The sequence below is a fragment of the Corvus cornix genome, chromosome 2, assembly GCF_000738735.6.
Source record: "Corvus cornix cornix isolate S_Up_H32 chromosome 2, ASM73873v5, whole genome shotgun sequence".
In the NCBI taxonomy this organism is placed as follows: domain Eukaryota; kingdom Metazoa; phylum Chordata; class Aves; order Passeriformes; family Corvidae; genus Corvus; species Corvus cornix.
Window position 1 is genome coordinate 67,794,893 of NC_046333.1, and position 18,980 is coordinate 67,813,872.

General features: G+C 40.8%; 1 protein-coding gene across 6 annotated transcripts in view; it reads right to left on the reverse strand.

The window, feature by feature from the left end:
* The window catches only part of FARS2 (phenylalanyl-tRNA synthetase 2, mitochondrial), a 232,258-nt gene that overhangs the window by 61,039 nt on the left and 152,239 nt on the right, over positions 1-18,980 (reverse strand). For 5 of the 6 annotated variants that reach the window (XM_039550221.1, XM_039550218.1, XM_039550220.1 and 2 more), the window contains one exon: positions 15,952-16,103. In XM_039550221.1, coding sequence (XP_039406155.1) covers positions 15,952-16,103 — 152 coding nt within the window. Of the gene's footprint in view, positions 1-13,674; positions 14,388-15,951; positions 16,104-18,980 lie in introns of those variants that run through there. The other variant, XM_039550219.1, reaches the window with a different exon arrangement.

Genomic DNA, 18,980 nt, shown 5'->3' on the forward strand with positions numbered 1-18,980 from the left:
GAAAATTTAATGAAGGGTTCATGAGTTGAGATAAGGCCCGGGAGAGATCGCTCACTAAATACCATCATGGGCAAATCAGGCTCAAGTTGGAGATACAAAGTGAATTTATTACAAACAAAATCAGAGCAGGATTATGAGAAGTAAAATAAGCTCTTAAAAAACAGCTTCCCCCCACCTCTCCCTCCTTCCCAGCTCTACCTCGTACCCCAGTGGCACAAGGAGGCAGGGCACAGGGGTTATGGTCAGTTCATCATCTGAGGCTTCTCCGGCTGCTCAGGGAGAGGAGCTGTTCCTCTGCTGCACTGTGGGACCCCTCCCACAGGAGACAGTTCTCCATTAACTTCTCCAACGTGGCTCCACCTCACGAGCAACATCTCCCTGCAAACTGCTGAAATGTGAGCCCATCCCATGGGCAACAGCCCTCCCCAAACTGCTGCAGTGTGGGTCACTCTTCCACGGGGTGCAGTCCTCCAAGGACAGGCTGCTCCAGCCTGGAAGCAGGGGCCCCCTCTCTCCATTGGGTCTCTCACAGGATCACAGCCTCCTCTAGGCATGCACCTGCTGCAGCGTGGATTCCTCCATGGGCTGTGGGTGGATCTCTGCAGCTGTGTCATCCTCTATGGGCTGCAGGGTGATAACCTGCTTCACCATGGTACTCACCATGGGTTGCAGGGGAATCTTGGCTCTGGCACCCAGAGCACCTCCTCCCCCTCCTTCTGCACTGACTTTGGTGCCTGCGTGTTGTTCTCCTCACATATTCTCACTCGGCTCTTCACTAACCACAATTAAAACTGTGCCCCAACTTTGTTTGGATTTTCTTCCTTAATATGTCATCACAGAGCTGTTACCAGCATCTCTAATTGGCCCAGCCTTGGCCAGCAGCACATTCATCTTTGGAGCCATCAGGATTGGATCTGCTGGACGTGGTGGAAGCTTCTGGCAGCTTCTCACAGAAGCCACTTCTGTGGCTCCCCCACTACCAAAAAACAGGCCATGCAAGACCAATACAAGTGTAAATAACCAGATTACAAAACTTACTGTCAAAAACCAGATAGAAATAAAATCCAGCAGCATAGTAAGAGAGTTCACTGCAGGAAAGCCTGTCACACCATCTCCCAGCAGATCAAGAATTTTGCTCAGCAGAAATACAGTAAACAAAAGCTAGAATCTTCCCAAAGGAACAAGAAAACCAAAACACTTTATTATAACATAAATGCATAAAAGCCAACATAAAAGTCAATGCCATGGATAGCAGCTCACTCTGACCTCCACATCTAAAAAATATGTGGAGATAATAAAGGGCCCTTGAGTCAGACAGCAAAAGTTATTAGTCAAGAAAGATGACTGAATTAGGAAGGACTGACAAGATCAGGGCTGTTTATCTGAAAGAACAACAGGACTAAACAAATATACACAGTATGATGAAAGTTAATTAAGAAGTATCTTTTTCCTTGCCCTCCTACTACAAAGTCAAACAGAACTAAATCACATTTCAAACTGGTACTTGAAAAAGAATGGATGGGTAACTTTTAGGACTCAATGGCACAAAATACTAGAGATTATAAGAACCAAGAGGATTAAACTGCAATTGGATACATATATGAACAATCCTTGCTTTTCCATTATAAGCAAACACTAACAGATGGGGATTAGGGAGACCTTCTGTAACAGAACCATTGATAAGAGATATCATTTCCTAACAGTTATGGGAAGGATTTCATACACCACCCTCTGTAGCATCCCAGTCTTGCTATGGTTGGCTACATGACACCCAGCTAGAGGGACACTCATCAGATCACTCCAGCACTCCCTGTTCTGCTACTAGAATTGTCTGGTGGCAACAGGTGTGAGCTTCATGACAGATCTTCCACATGGAAAGCATGTGTGTATCCTTTAAGGCATGCTTGGGGTTGTTATCAAGCAGCCTTGATTAGAGCAGTCCAACTTCTGCAGTGAAGGTAAACTTTTCGTAATCTCAGCTGCAGCCCTTAGGAAAACTGGCCTTCACTTTTTAGTCTTTTTAGTCATCTGAGAGTTTATTTTCCATTCTGTCATTACATCTTTTAATTTAATGTAAAATTATTAATCTTGGAATTTTTTTTTTTTGAGACACAGGAACAAGCTACAGGTAAGAGCAAATCCAAGAACACCTTGATTGCATCTTTGTGACACTACTCAAGGAAACTCACAGATCCTCTTCCAAAGCAAATATATTTCTTTTTAAGACAGGCTCCCCACAATGTAATAAGATTCTCTGTGATGAGGGCATTCTGTATCCTTCAGTAATGGAAATGCTAATTGTCCTCCCAGCACCCCAAATGCCTGTCCATGGCAAACAGCAAACCAAACATGATGAAGGAATATTTCTTAGCCAGACAAATCAGGTGTAATTGCAATACAAAATGAAAGTCCAACAAGGTCAAGACAAGGTCAGCAACGGCTGGTTACCTCCTCCTTCCCTTTCTTCCTTCCTAGCCCCATGCTTGCAATTGTTGACATTGGCATACGTAAGGAAAACCCTCACATTCTTAGTTACACCCTCAGCTGCTCTTTCCTGTTTTATGCTTGATTGGCCTGGTGCTGCAGTATGAGAATATTTCATAATAAATCTATATTTTCATTTGTCCTTAATAAAGCTGGGGATGATTGATGTTTCAGTCAGAGGTGAGCAGTTTTCACAATGCATAAAAATGTGGCTAAGCACAGTGTAAATGTATTCCAACAACATCCAGGGGCCTTCTGTATTTCCAAAATACCAGAAAGCTGGAAGGGCTTCTGAATGCAACTGTAATGCAAATCTCATTATTAACTACCACTTTACTGAGCAAATATCAACATCTCCCTCCTGAATAACAAGAGCATTTCTAACAACAGTCATCGTATTTCTTAATGGAGAACCAAATTCACTGGCAATAAAGTCCAGGTTCCCGGAAGAAAAATTACTCTGTGCTCTCTGCAGACAGACTGGGTTTTAATGAGCAAGGAAACCACAAAGGGCCTGATCCTAGCCCCACATAAGTCAATGGGATGGCTTCTACTGACTTCAGCGGGCTTTGGATGGAGATCTGATGTCCTGATTTTGCATTTGTTGCCCTGTCAGATTCACTGAAAGCCACAGGGAGTTTCCATGTCACTCAAAGAAGAAAGATTCTTCAAGAACTAATATTATCCCTTTCCCCAATATGGAAAATTCCCCATTATAAGCAGGAAAAAGAATAATAAATTGTTGAGAATTTCAGATCGCATTTTCAAAAAAAAGAATTCTTTGGGATAACACTCAGGAGGCTCATCTTGTGCCAACCCTGATTGTGAAGGAAGTGCAGTTAAGTGATCCAAATATATTATAAACTTTCCCAATATCACTTACAGGTGGCTTGCTGACAGCACATTTTATTTTAAGTCTACTTTTTTTAATAATCGTGTTTTCCAGCACCAAAATGGTCTGTTCATGTGGAACTGGTGGAGTGTGTCAAAACAAACTAATACACTGGAACAGTAATTTACCACAGATGACAGGTTGCATGGGGCTTTTTCATTTACAATCTATCATATACAGCTTAAAATACGTAACATTTTCCCTCTGTATGGTATTTTTCTTTCTACTGTTGTGCTTTGCAAGACATTACTTCATTGTACGCCTTCTTTAATGACCTTAATAAATTACTTGTAAGCTTTGAGCTAAGGACACAATTCTTCAATTAAAACTAATAGCCATAATTGCAGCATCTCTCTAAGGTGCTGCTGCTCTCTGTTGGCTGTACACTATGGAAACACAGCTGGGGTCAACAGAGAAGTGTTCCTCAGGACTGAGCACGGCATTTCCTCCATGTGATAGTCTGACCAGTCATAGATCTTAGCTCTTGCCCATCAAACTTGCAGCACCTTTGGCTACTTGGTTATCACAGAATATGTGCATATGTATTATTTCCCTGTGGATGCTTCTTTTTATTCATAATTATAATGAAAAGGAGTTCCCACAGTACCCAGTGATTTCAGTGGGAGTTGCTAACATTTAGAAGCCCTGAAAATAAGGACTCATTTTATAAAGCCAAACCCAGGAATATCTGCATTAGCAGACACTAAGAAAAATGTCTGCCTATGTGACACAATTAAACACTTGGCTTTGTGTAATTGAGCCTAGCCACTGACTTCAAGAGAAACTTGTATCTGCTGCACCATCCTAGCTGAGTTTCACTTGCCCAGTGCACATCCCATCTCCCCAACACAACCAAAAGCAATGTTCTGACCTCAGCTGTTAAAATTCCATTGTGGCTTGTCAAATGTGTCACTTAATACTTCAGTCTATGTGTCGCTGGCCACAGGATGAGGGTGGCAATATCTCAGCTGAGAAACATAAGTCCTTTGTATATCAAGGTAATAAAAAAACCCACAAGAACTACATTAAATCAGTCTTCATCTATCTCTTATCTGGTGTTCATTCACAAAAGATGAGGAGTAATTCATTTCCTTACTATTCATCTGTCCCACATGTGTACTAATAGGCATGAAACTACTAAACATAAATCTTCTCTTCATCCTCAGAATGATTTTTAAAAGGCACCCTTCCCTTGCATTTCTGTGTGATGCCTGATAAATAATAGATCAGTTGCATGGTGTTCGTTTTAATATTAATGTTATCAGACAGCACTTGAGAGAAGTGGGGCAGAAACCTGAATTCTGGAAGAATTTCGTATGGCAGCAGTCACCATCCAGATGTATGTTTTTCAGGACCATCTCTATCAATCTCAGGTCCATCATCTACAGATCTAAGAAAAATGGCTGAAGGAGTCAGCTGCCACAGGATGCTAGAGGGATAGCAAGAGGCTCATGAGTGCTTCTGAGTTCAGAGAAATCCTAGTGAATTGCTGACCTTGTAGAAAAGAGGTGGAGGCTACTTCTGTGCAGAACTGTTTTTCCTAGTATGCAACTGTGAGCCTACTAGAGTTTGAGAAGCATTGCAATGGGTGTGCAGGTCCATGAATTTCCTTTCAATTTACCCAGAGACAAGGATGCAGGCCGCAATTTTTAAAAATGAATTATTTAAAATTAACTGGTAGGTTAAAATAAAATATCCATTGAGCACAAAGACAATGGCAAGATACTGTTATCTGCTTCAGGAATCTTGACAATTAAAGAAATTAAAGAAAACCTTGTTTCCTCAGCCTAAATGTTGACATTTCCCAGTATGGAGATAAGTAACCTTTGAGCTACATAATGCTTTGATTCAGCTTAAGAAATACTTCCTAGCTATAGGGCTTTTTTATCCCTACAAAAATGTGTTCTGAATCCATAAGATATAAAAACTAGGATTAATTATTTAGTGCTATATCCATCACTCTTCCATGCAGTACTAGGAAGAATATAAGGACTTTTTCCTCCTATCTCCTATCCTGGCAGCTTTATAGAATGTATGTTTAGCCAAATCTAGTCTCAGAATTAGGGGCCAGGCCACCTTGTTATCCCACTCACTACAGTTCTGAGAAGGCCTTGTGGTGAGTGCAAATACATGCAGGCATCACACACATGCAATTCCCAACACACAGAGGACAGCGATGTCCTTCCTCATCCCAAGGAAAGCATGCTGTTAGCTGCCTCAATGCTGTGGCTGCTTTCTGTGGCTAAAAAGACAGCTGTAAGCCATGAGCAAACAGAGCCACCTCTACCTTCCCGTGCAGATCTCTAGTCAAGAATTCAAGAGAACCTGAGAGAGCTCAGGATCTGCTACAGATGTGTTGCTTCTCCACACTGCTAGGACACTGCAGAAAACAACCATACCATACTTGTGCACTAACATTCATTTAAAAGCTGATTTAGGAGGAGAGGGACAAAAGTTACATGAAGGATACATCTATTGTATTAAAGAACAACTACTTTCAGGTACAGACCTGACACCCAGCCAGAACACATTTCTGTCCCTCCTTTGCAGGGATTCTCAGCCTGCAGTGCTGGCATCCGTCATTGGTGGCCTTGACAGGACTGGTCCATCTTGACTTCCTAGACTGCAGTGTTATTGTGGGAGAATGAACGGGGCAGGGATAGAGATCAAGACAAGAGGGGAAGAGTATCAAATCCAACCCTCAGACATACAGCAGAGCAGAGCCATGAGCATCCCAGGCAGCAGCAGACAGAGTCAGAGCACGAGCAGGCAGAGAAATCCATTTCAGAGAGTAGAGAGGGACAATATTCACCATCTAACAAATGTGATTACAAAAGCTTTCTCTCACTGACATACTCACACCCATTGCAATGCTTCTCAAACTCTAGTAGGCTCACAGTTGCATACTAGGAAAAACAGTTCTGCACAGAAGTAGCCTCCACCTCTTTTCTACAAGGTCAGCAATTCACTAGGATTTCTCTGAACTCAGAAGCACTCATGAGCCTCTTGCTATCCCTCTAGCATCCTGTGGCAGCTGACTCCTTTAGCCATTTTTCACCGTCCCACTGCTCGTCAATAAATCACTGCGCTAATTCCTGTGACACCTCCTGTGAAGTGCTCTGGGAATTGTGGCAAAGATTTCTGGGCTGCATCTGAGGACTGGTGGTGAATAGCTGACTTCAGGTTGACATGATGAAGAAAGGTTAAGCTCTTCAGCTGAGCAGCCTCTTAGAAATGATTCATTGTGACTCCAGCTATCCCTCTTCCATACAGCAAGTCTATCCTCTGCATCTGCCTGAACATATAAGGGACTTGGTGCTTGTCTTCTGCGTGGCTCACATACTTAAGTTTTCCTCTCTTGTCATTACCTGTGAAGGGTGATTACATTTCCTATGGAATATCACCAGTGACACATCACACTTCAGGGCTGTGTTTCCCCCCACCCTCTAATGGGAACCTGCGGTTACTTCATCCTTTTCCTTTCTTGAATACCAATCCTCCCACAAGCCTGTGTGTTAGCCACCACCCTTCCACCAAAGAAAAATGGGACTCCTACTGAAGCTCATTAATAGTAAATTATTTTCAGTTAGTAAAAACAATTCTCTCAGTGAAGACTCTGGAGAAACACGGATGGTACAGCAGAACACTGTCTGCCCCACAATTGATTTGAATACAGTGGTTTGAAGGAAACCTCAGACTTCAATAGGAACCCATTAAGAACAGCTATTTGCACGGTGCCTGTCTGAACACTGAGGACAGCAAAGAAAGTAGAATCTGTCTTTCAGGGACAGCTGATTATTCCTTTTTGATTTTTTTTCCAGTTAGATGGTCTTCAAATAAACACTGGCGTCAGAGATCTGAACTGGCAGTCACAAGCTGTGTAAAAAGACGTAAATCACGGAACTCACTTGATTTTTGTATAAAGCAAGAAATTACTTTTTCTTTTTTTTTTGTAAAACAGTCCAAGTGCTTGCTTTTTCTACAGGAGAGACTTCTCTGTTCCTCTTCTCACTCCTCTCATAGTTCTTCATGACACTTGGATTTGGACAGGGAACTGCTATTTGGGGGACTCTCAAAGCAACCCAAAGGAATTAAGTATTTGAATCCACATGGGAATTCAAAAGCTGTAGGCCTAGCAGTCAAAAACCTTTGACAAAGGGTGGTTAACAAAAGTATGCAGACAGATTCCAAGTCTACACATATACAGATAACAAATATAGCACTGAAAAGGTCTGCTTCCATATCAAACAATACCTTCTGGCTTGTGCTATAGAAGTGCATGCTCATTTTTGCTGTCTCTGACTTCACCCTATTTTGTACTACAAAAAAGCTGGAACAGGGTGTTTGAAATTCAGAATGTCTAAAATATCTGAATTTTTTTTAAACAAATATATGTGCATACTCAATTAATTCTCTATATTCATTTCAATCAGGAATGTTTTTGCTGGGCAGGAAAAGAAGGAATTAAAAGCTTTTCAGTTCAGTTTCCTCAAAAAAAAAACCCCCAAAACAACAAACCCTAGCAGATGGCTACGCTGGGCTCCATGAATGTCCTTGTCGCTGTGCAGGACATCTGGGAAAGCTAAACTCCAACAGTCTCAGTCCTGGTGGGGAACAGCAGAGCATCATGACTGCTATAAAGTGGGAAGTGCAAGACCTGCTGAAGCCATGTATCAATCAGCACGGCAGGGTTACCTTGGAGTTACTGACACGGAGCGCAACTCCCGGCTCCTTTAAATTTCCTTTAGGCTGTTGGAATGAAAACCTTATCACCTCAGAGCTTAGGTAGTGGCTTATCTCAGCTCTGCTGGGACATGAACAGAACCCACATGTCTTCATAAAGCATCTCCTTCTGAGCAGCCCAGTGTTTACTCTAAATGAATTTGGCCAGAAAGTCCCTGACTGCCTCTAAGCAGGGGCTGCTGTGAGAATGGAGTTGCTATTTCTACACAGCTGCTGTTCTGAGGAAAAAAGGCAGCAAAGAGAAAAGGCCCAAAGAGTAGCTGGGGCCACTTTGACTGTGAATCAAGCAAACACCACTGCTCGTTGGGTTGTTCTGGGGCACAGGGAAATGCCTGACACACACACCAGGAGAGAAATGTGCCCAAACTCCATTACACACACGTGTCTATTAAGCTGAAGCCCACAAGGCAAAAGAATCATAAAACTGTCATTGAATGATCTGAGTTGGAAGGGACCTCAAATATTATCTAGTTCCCACCCACCTGCCATGGGCAGGGACACCTCCCACTAGACCAGGTTGCTCAAAGCCCCATACAACCTGGCCTTGAACATTTCCAGGAATGGGTGTTAAGATACAGTTATTAAAATTATTAGAGAGACGCTTCTGCCTGAATTAAGGAGCAAACAACACCATATGCTGAAGACCACATTACATATTTTCATTTAACAGTAAATGAGAAGTAGAGAGAGAGAGATAGAAATGAATAGGAAAAAGGGCAGGGGGAAAAAAAGTAAAAGAGTCAGAAAAAATATCACCATTCTGTGGATGCTGATGGCATCCCATTGGTCCTCTTCTTCTGATCTTCTCAGTGGTGATGGTCACCTACACCAAAAGTGGGGAAGCCCACAAAACAGAGAGTCCAGTGGGTTTATATTCACTCAGGTTCAGGTGGGAACGCCCAGGTACCTCCCCTGGAGCAGGGAGTTTTACACTGGATGATGCAATACTTTGGATCAGGGGACACTTCAGGAATGTTTGATGCTTTATGACACCTTCCAAGACATTACAGCAATTATGGTACATCAGCAGGGATTAATACCTTCAATCTATGTGTGAATGTCCTAGTACTTCTCCAGAAGGGAATTTTCACAGCTGAGCCACTTGTGTAAGAACTTTGGCATGACAAAAAGCCACTTACAAGGATTTGCCTCTTATCAGCCTCTTCCCTTACCTTGTTCAACATCCAGCTGTAGCCTCCGGTGATGGGTATACACACCCCTTTCTGCACCTGGGCAAAATGGTCAATTGTTTGAGTCATTAACAATTAACAGTCCAGTCTCTCACAATGGGGCATCCAAAAATTCTCTGGGCAACCTGTTCCAGTGCCTCACCATCCTCAAAGTACAGAATTTCTTTCTAATCTAAACTTAGCCTCTTTCAGTTTAAAGCCATTTCCCTTTGTCCTGTCACTACATGCCCTTGTAAGAAGTCCCTCTCCAGCTCTGTTGCAGGCCCCCTTTAGGTACTGGAAGGTTCTCTAAGATCTCGCTGGAGTCTTCAATTCTCCATGCTGCACAACCCCAGCTCTCTCAGCCTGTCTTCATAGGAGAGGTGCTCCAGCCCTCTGAGCATCTCTGTAGCCCTGCTCCGGACTTGCTTCAACAGATCCACATCTTTCTTATGTTGGGACCCAGAGCTGGATGCAGTGCTCCAGGGTGGGTCTCACAAGGGCAGAATAGAGGGGCAGAATTCCCTCCCTCCCTGCTGGCCATGCTGCTTTGGATGCAGCCCAGGATACAACTGGCTTTCCGGGCTGCAAGCTCACAGTGCTGTGTCATGGGGAGCTTCTCATCAACCAACACCCAAAATCTTTCTCCACATGGCTGCTCTCAAGCCATTCTCTGCCCAGCCTGTATTTGTGCTTGCCATTGCTCTGACACATGTAGATAACCTTGCCATCAGCATGACTGCAGCAGGAAGGACGGAAAAGGTTCTTATTCTCAAGAAAAAACCAAGTGGTACTGATACTGGATGGGACAAGAGAGGGAAAAGAGAGAAGATGGACTGGGAGTGCTACTATCAGCCAGAAGTGAATGAGAGTCCTCTGACAGAGCCTCCCATGAACAGTTAATCTATTTCAAAAATATTATAATCTTGCATTCATGTGATCAAATGAGGGGAAAAATCCTGAGCTGGAGAACATTGCTCATTAATCGAAAACCAACCCTTTGCTAGCTACTGTCAAAAGCAGCTTCTGGGTTGTTTTTTTTCTGCAGAGAAGCTGCTGCTGGGACTTTGCCAGTTCAGCAGTTAAAGGTAATCTCAAAGAATCCCTCAGCAAATTGTAAAGTGCTCAGGCTGAAGAACAACAAGGTGTTTGGGGACTGAATTGATTGTTTTAATTTGCGTAATACTAGGAGCAAGCAGCACTTAAGAATTACTCTGCTTAATTCACCTATTCCAGAAGCAAGACAAAACCAAGCCAGCTTTAATAAATAAACCAGCTATTTGACTTTATCCCCGTGTAGATAAGGAAAAGTGCAAAACCTGGGATCTGGAAAGTGCCGTGTTTCTTACATTGCATGTTCTACATACTAACAAGGAGCTAGGGGCATGCATTGGCACAACCCAACAGTCAATAGGATCTGACTCTTTGCTGTCAGATCTGTTCCTTGTACTGTTTGAAAAAGAAGAGACACAGGTCGTCTGAGTACTCCCAAAGTCTCTAAAGATGGTGCCACAGTGCACCTACCTTCCTCCTTCACAGCAGCCAATACATTTCCTCTCACTTCACTTAACAGACTGTGACAAATGTGCAGATCTCACCCCAGAAGTGTGCAAGAAATTGACTCAAAGGCAAGAATAAATCCTTTCCTTTCTTACCTATTCCCCACTTATACTTTTAACAGCATAGCCGTCAAAATACAGCAAATCAATTTTTCCCCCTTACTGTCTCCACTCTGCCATTTCAGAATATTTTTAGTTGCTCTGATTAAAAATTTACCTCTTAAGTACCACTGAGGACACAGTGCATGTCTTGATTACAGTTTTGTATAACTTTTTCAGCCTACCTATGTATCTTCCTTGCAAATGAAGATGTGGAGCCATATCCTTCCTTACTTCCCTTATCTTTCTAACAAAAGAGAAATTTTAGTAACTAACTTCGAAAGACCAATAGGAAAATAACTTCACTGCAAAATGCAGAAAATACATTTTTGGAATGAAGATGTGAGGCCATCACACCTGATGGGATTACACAAGATACCTTACACAAGAGAAACATGGCATGCTAAGCTGCAAAAAACATTTGCAGGGTTTGCCCAAAGCAGAGATAAACAACCTCAGCATTTTTGGATTCTGTCTTTGGTGCTGCATTGTAGGGGACAGGTACTCAACCCTGGTCTCTTATCTCTCTCTGTCCTCTTCATCGGGGACAACTTGGGAATGTCTCATACCACTTCTACCACATATTCTACCATGTGGGATGAACCAGTACTTACTCTATTACTTTGCCCAGGTATGCTTTAATTACCATCCCTGAAATTCTACTTGTGTGCAGCCACAGTACTTACCTGAATGTCACCAAAATGTAAGACTGTATGAATGTAAGAATGTAAATCCCTTTTCCTGGGATTCTCTGTATGGCAGCAGTTTTGATTTGCTTATTCATAGTGGGCAGAGACCTTTCTACCTTCTGATTGCCATTCAGCCACCCTTTCTTTTTTCCTATGAAATCGGTTTCCTTTCCAAAACTGGAGAAGTCTTGACCACTGAAAAAGAGATTACTTTCTGATTTAATTTCTGAAGGTCATTCATATTGATTAGACAGCTTAGACAAGTTGAGTTGTAGAAGGCCTAAACTTAAAGATATGGGCAGTAAAACAGCCATTGGTAAAAGTAAGGGAAAAACCCCTTTCTTTTCTTCCTTTAGTATCAATGTAGTCCAAAACATTCTTTTTTTTTTTTTGCAAATGTTTGTTCACTAAAATGTTCCAAGGGGGAAAATGTCAGCTACAAATTCTCACTCATCATGTATTTGCACAGCAATGCTTAAAGGTCCTTAAAGATCTCCAAGGATTTGGAAGAAATAATTCAGTCAGGTAGCAAAAACAGTGCCGCTGCCTTCTGGTGTCTGGTTACATGGCTCATGCAGCATCTGACAACTCCAGGCAAGTCACAGCAAACTCACTTCACACATCATGCATGGAGAAATACATTCCATCAACCAAATGTATGAAAGTCTAACTGTTTGAAGCTAATGCATCAGGCAAAAATAGCCGCAATCCACAGGATGGACTGTGGAAAACATTTGCTCACTGCAAAGAGACTTCTTCTCTATCCTGCTTGTCTTTACAGATGGCCCGCTCCTGTTCTTGCCAAAACCACCACAGTTTCACTCAGTTTCCTTGGCACTTAGCAAAGTCACAACTTTTCCTTCACATATGCTGGCTGATTCTTTATATACCTGAGTAACAGGTGTGTTACAGCCATGTTTTGCATTATTCATCTTGGATGAAGTCAAACCCTGACAGTGTCACACATCACACATTACTTAGTATACCTCAATGTTGTGTTTTGGTTTTTGCTCAGTCAAGTTTACCAAAGATGCATTGAGGCTGGAACAGTTCTTAATTACCCCAGCACAGAAACTTGGCATTCTGCTAGACTTGTGCTTTTCAGCAATGAGACTCCTTTCTGCTCTATCTCTAAATAGCCTGTGCTTCCCTAAAAGTTGTCTCAATATTTTTACCTTGCAAAGCAGATAATTGAGATTTACTTGGTTTCAGGCATCTCTTCCTTGCTTAAACAATTACTTGTCCCATGCTTTTTCCTTTTCCCTGTAGAGAAATACCTTTTCACTGCTAATACACTCCTTGACTGCAATGTACTGGAGCATGGGTATCAGTCCAAAGCCCAGTAAAACTTTGAAAGCTTTCTGAACCACAGAAAAGGCAACTATGCAGTATTACACAGACAGCCTCTATAAAGGATTTTAATTTAAAGACCTCTTTTTGTGTTATAAATTAGTTTTATTTGTATGACATTTTCTATTTTCAGATATTTATAGTCCTATAACTAAGAAAAGTAGTTTAAGAAGGAAAATAAGACTACCAAATGTCCTAATTCCTCATGAAACTGGTATTTTTAAAGGATTAAAAAAACCTGAATTCTGAATTCCAGAAGTGATTTAACTACAAGCATGAACTTATAAGCTGCTTGTAAGTAACTAACATTCAAAACAGCAGCACTGCAGGTTTTCCAATCCTAGACACTACTCCTCCATCCTCCAGAGCAGACTCACTGAAAATTCAAGATAATGATTACAAGTACCTAGATCTGTAACATACAGATCCATAGCAACGCTGAGGCTCTCTTATGTAATTCCTGTGCCCAGAGGCTTTTCTGCAACACTGAATTAAAGAAGCCACTGTATCATTCCCATAACAAGATGATTATCTAGGAATTAAGACTAAGTAGAAAACTCTTTTCAAAACATCAGTCTTCCAAAGCCTTTAGAAATCAAACAAAATTACTTATGTGGCCTACACCATCAGTTCTCAAAAGTTACATATCTGCACACATCCTGTTTTAAGAAGAAAGGGCAAAGTAACCATTATGTTACAGTCTTTATTTATGATTCTTTGTTAATGCAGTAGATAATCTCCTTGGAATTACTGATTTTTAATGGGACATTTAAAAAGATTTCTTTGACCGTTGTTGCAGGTGAACAAACTAAGAGGACTACAACATCACTTACAACAATCCATTAGTGTTGCCTCTCAAATTCTTCAGATATAAAGGCGAGAAAATCTTCCTCATTGTAGTGTCAAAACATATTTGGATGTCTGCTGAGTGAGGTTTTAATGGTTTTAGAGAACAAAACTAGTAAAATCCTAAATCTGTGTGACAAGTCTCTGTGAGCAATCAACCTTCCCATGTATTTGCAGAAGTCATAGAGGGAACCAGAGGTGTATTCCGTGTGGAGGAACAACTGTCATCCCTGGTATATGTTCTGGATGTGTCAAAGCATATCAAAGGAGAAAACACACGTAGTAGAAACCCAGTGTAGTGAATCCTGTCCCTAGCTCACCACTCTACTTGTAAGGAAGACAATATTCTCAGCAAAGAAGAGAAGCATAACCTGTGAGTTGGACCATGACTGATGCAGTGCTGCTGTCCGGCTGTCATGGTGTATGTGAATTTCTCCAGTAAGATGCCAAGAGTAATCACAGAATAATATTGCCTCTGTTTGAGGGAGCAGGGAACAAGAGTTCTCCAAACTTTCAGACTTGGAAGAGCTGCTTGCAATACACATAGGATTTTCCCCTAAGAGACAATGTAATAACAAAGACAATTGCTTGTTTGGTATCAGTGAGGAGAATGTAGACGAAAAGTGGCAATGAGCACAGAGGTGTTACACATACAATAAACACTCAGCATGAACGGATGGAAAGTCCTGTTCCAGAAAGGGCTTCAGCAACCCAGTTTTTACAAAAAAAAGTTGATTGTACTGTATCAGAACCATCATGATAGAGGACAACAGGATCTGTGTGCAGAGCCTTCAGTGTCTCTGTACTTGTGCTAACTGATACTACAGTGCACTCCAAGTGACAATAAGAAATTATCTGTACCTGCAATAAAATTGCTTCTGGATTTCCCTGAAAGATACAGTCTGTTCTTTACAATGAAAAATACTCATTATCTTACCCTAACCTATATTCCTCTTCTGCACACACCATCTTGAGGAAAGGGTTAAGATCCTTTTGCATGATTTGCATGTGAGAACCACTCAAGAATTAATGACTCAAAGCTTTAAGATGCCCACACAAATTTAATTTGCATTTCTGTTTCTTCACGCAGCACAAACAGTCTCATATAACACTACACAAAAAGGTTAAAAAGGAAAAAAAACTCAAAAAAATAAAAATCCACTGAAGCACCATGAAAAATAGGCCATAGAACAATCTATTCATCTGGCCTGCATCACATGTCAAATTCAAAAGAACAATAGGGTTAAATACCTGGATGCAGAGAAGAAAATAAAAAATCTATAGGTAATGGAGAACAACACGAAGCATTTTCCTGTTAGCTTCAAAAAAGGTTTATCATCTGCCTTCCTACAGCACTTAGAAAAGTCTCAAAACAAATTATTTTAAACCTCAGTTTTAGGAAGCTAAGTAGCCAGCAGCTCTTCTACTTCTTAATTTGGAAACAGCAAATTGAAAAACAGTGCATATCTAATAGCTGATACTTGTCTGGTTTTTAAGCAACTGTTATTACCAGTTGGACAAATACCCTGTGCACTCCCTGGTCATGTCAATGCTGCTATACCCATATGGTGTTCTGAAACCTGAGAGGTTGTTCAACAGCATATAAATAAGTGTCAGAAAGAAAGGAACAAGGTCTGGGTTTTTTCTCCCAGTTGAACACCAACAATAGCATTCTGCAACAAACCATTATTAGCATTGACATTGTAGTAAAGGTCTACTAGTGTGTCAGGACTAAAAGAAGAAAGGAAGAGAACAAGGAGACAAACACTGGACACTCAGCAAAGAGCAGGACTAGAATATCAGACATGCTATGGACAGGAGTGTCACACACTGCCAGATGTATTGAGGAAGGCAGTTGTTCACTATTGCTGTCAATAACTGAGCACAAAGCATTGGGGTAGTCTGGATACCAGAGGCTCAGTACTAGTACCAAACTGAAAAATAGGTAGTATTTCTTTTAAGTAAAAATCATTATTTTTTGCTGTAAGAAGGTTTTGGAGCTAAAAAATGAAATGTGCAAACACTGTAAGAATCAAGAACTTCTTGGTATACAGAATTAAAATATTCATAAAATATATATACTGCAGCCACAGGAAAAAGGTATTAAAATTTTTACTTACTTTGGATGGGCAAATTCATCCAGTAGGACAACCTTTTCTATCAAGTCTCCACCAATGGTTCGAACCAAATCATAGAAATCATTCTGAGAGTATGTCTCAGAAGGCAGCCAGAAGGAGATGTCATTGATCAAAGGTGGATATCTGCTGAGCGGCTAAAAGAAATTTAAAAACATACCTTTATACGTGGCTGAACTTGATAATTATATCTACAACTGTTCTGAACTTACATAACACACAAGGTACACAGTTTAGAGGCTTTCTGAAATGCTTTTTGAAGTACAAACTGACCCCATAAACAACTGAGATGGAAGATTTTATACCAGGAAATGTCTTTTGAAGATCCCCTCATAACAACTTTGATTTATTCATTCAGAAGAAAAAACTTGTTTTGTTTGCTAAAATCAATGTTTATGACCCTGAACACACTTTCACATCAGAGCTGTTTAAAAGGAAGAGGTAATTGTAAGGTGATTTTTCACTGGGTAGAACTGCCCTTTTTAAAAGCGCTTTTTGCAGATTCAAAACTTCTTATCACATTCAGGTATAAAATTTATATGTATTTTATAGGATTCTTATATTACACAATATGTTTATTATTTTTACTGTTGAATTTCTAAGAAAGTCTTATAAATAGGCACCTTCCTATTAAAATGTTATAATAAGAAACACACTTCGGCTTAAAAAGAGGGATCAGTTCACTTTCCGGTGTTTTTTACAGACATCCAAACATCTAAAACAACAACAAAGGTACGCCTGTTAACATAATTATTCATTCCATAAGTACCACAACAGGCTTTTAAACAGGAAGGGGCATCTTTGCTGCAAACATAAAGACCTCATCTTGTGGGCAGACAGTGTAACTTGTTATTTTTAAAAACAGGAAGAGAAACAGAAACAGACAATTAACTTTCCAGCTTTGATGAAACTTCCCTGGACTCTATGGGTTTCAGATCTCACCTTTAGTGAGATGTTTCTCCCTTTGAAAAACAGAAAATGGTAACACTCCTTTCGTGACCTCTAGGCCTTGCATGCATTCCCTGCAGTTGAAAAAAGTATTTTTGCACAAGATCGTTTGAGTCTGCAGGAGAAGACATCTATTTTTATTATTTTGTTTATATGTATAAGAGATCCCATGTGTACGCCTTGGTCTATACAGTATAATATCTCACTCAAAAATGTATTCCATGGCTGGGAATGTTTTATGATGGAGCAGTGGAAACATAAGTGAGTACATGCTAAAGCAATAAACTTGTTAATAAGGCAAGTTTACAGCATTCTGATTTACTCAAATACTGTTCTGTAGAGTGTAAACTAGTCAATAAATATCTGATAAGGAATACAGTGCAAGTTTTAAATTAATGACCCCCCCAGCAAATAAAATTGTGAATCGCAAATGATTATTGAACTTGTTAAAGGAATAAACTTGTCAAATGAATTCATATCCTGTACATCAAATTAAAAAAAGGAAACTTGCACAACAAATCCATTGCAAAAGAGCTTTTGATAAAACACTAATGAATGAAATGCAAATGTCTCTGCTATACAGAAGTCGCAGCTGCAAATGCTGGAGACACTCCTCAGACAACAACCTGATACATGTGTTAGTGTAAATAAAGTTATAATCTTGCAATAGAACCCTATATTCTCACCTCATCCCTATCTACCACTACATTTACCACTGCTACAGTTCAGGAACATACTGAACACCCTCCAAAGTTTGACGGGACTAATACAAAACTCACTGAACTCACAGTTCAAGACATTTAATTATTCAACCAGAAGATGTGGCTCATGAGCCTAAGCATGACCAGGCACCTACTTTCATTCACACAGGTACGAAGACAATAATGAAAAATAATTACATGTTCAGATAAATCAGGAATGTCCTGTGCTGGTTTTGGCAAGGGTAGAACTAATTGTCTTCACAGTGGCCAGTGTGGGGCTGTGTTTTGGCTTTGTGTTGAACATGGGGTTGATAATAAAGAGATGTTTTTGTTATTGCTGGGCAGTATTCGCACAGAGCCAAGGCCTTTTCTGCTTCTTGTACTGCCACACTGGCAAGAAAACTGGGGCTGCTTGGCAAATTGGGAGGAGACACAGCTGGGACAGGTCATCCCAACTGACCAAAGGGATATTCCAGACTATATTGCATCCTGCTCAGTATATAAAGTAGGAAGAAGAAGGAGGAAGGCGGGATATGTGGAGTGATGGTGTTTGTTTTCCCAGGTAGCCATTACATGTGATGGGGCCCGGCTCTCCTGGAGATGGCTGAACACCTGCCTGCCCATGGGAAGCAGGGAATGAATTTCTTGTGTGTGCGGCTTTTTCTCTCTGGTGTCACTAGCCTGGATACAGAACTGTTGTAATTTGTGTGTGTAAGCTTGTGTGTGTGTCAAAGATTGGACGAACAAATGCTTAAAACATAACGTAAGTATAACTTTTTATTATTAGCTACTAACCTTTTCTCAGAGCCTTGTAATGCAGAAAAATCTTTTATGGTAAAAGGCAAGGCAATAATCCTGTATTATATTGTCCCTTCACCACCTGGCTGCAGTCAATATCATTGCAGTAAGTCTTATATCAACACTAAAGTTGGTATAAGGATAAAATTCCTAGTTCTCAAATGTATCGATCTGTTTGTTGTAGAGCTACATGAGCCACATAATAGTTTATTAGCTACACCTAAAATGTGAACAGGCTACTAAAGAGTCTCCAACTGGCAAGCCAAAATGAAGTTCCTAAATTTGTATTCACGCACTCCAGAAAATACATACTGTGATCCAATAGATCCCTTTGATCCTCTCTAAACTCTCCTGCTCTTCAACAGCAGACTGGTCTAAAGTCCATTAACTTTGATCCTTTTTCAAGTTCAAGGCAAATACCAACCCTGGAGACTATTTCCTTATGAATTTACAGACATTTTAAAGGTTCCCCTTGAGAGAAATGTGTTCTTCCCACTAAATCTACTCTGCTGTTACCTCCAACCACCACTTCCAGCTACATTCTCTTCACGGCTTAGGAGTCCTCCA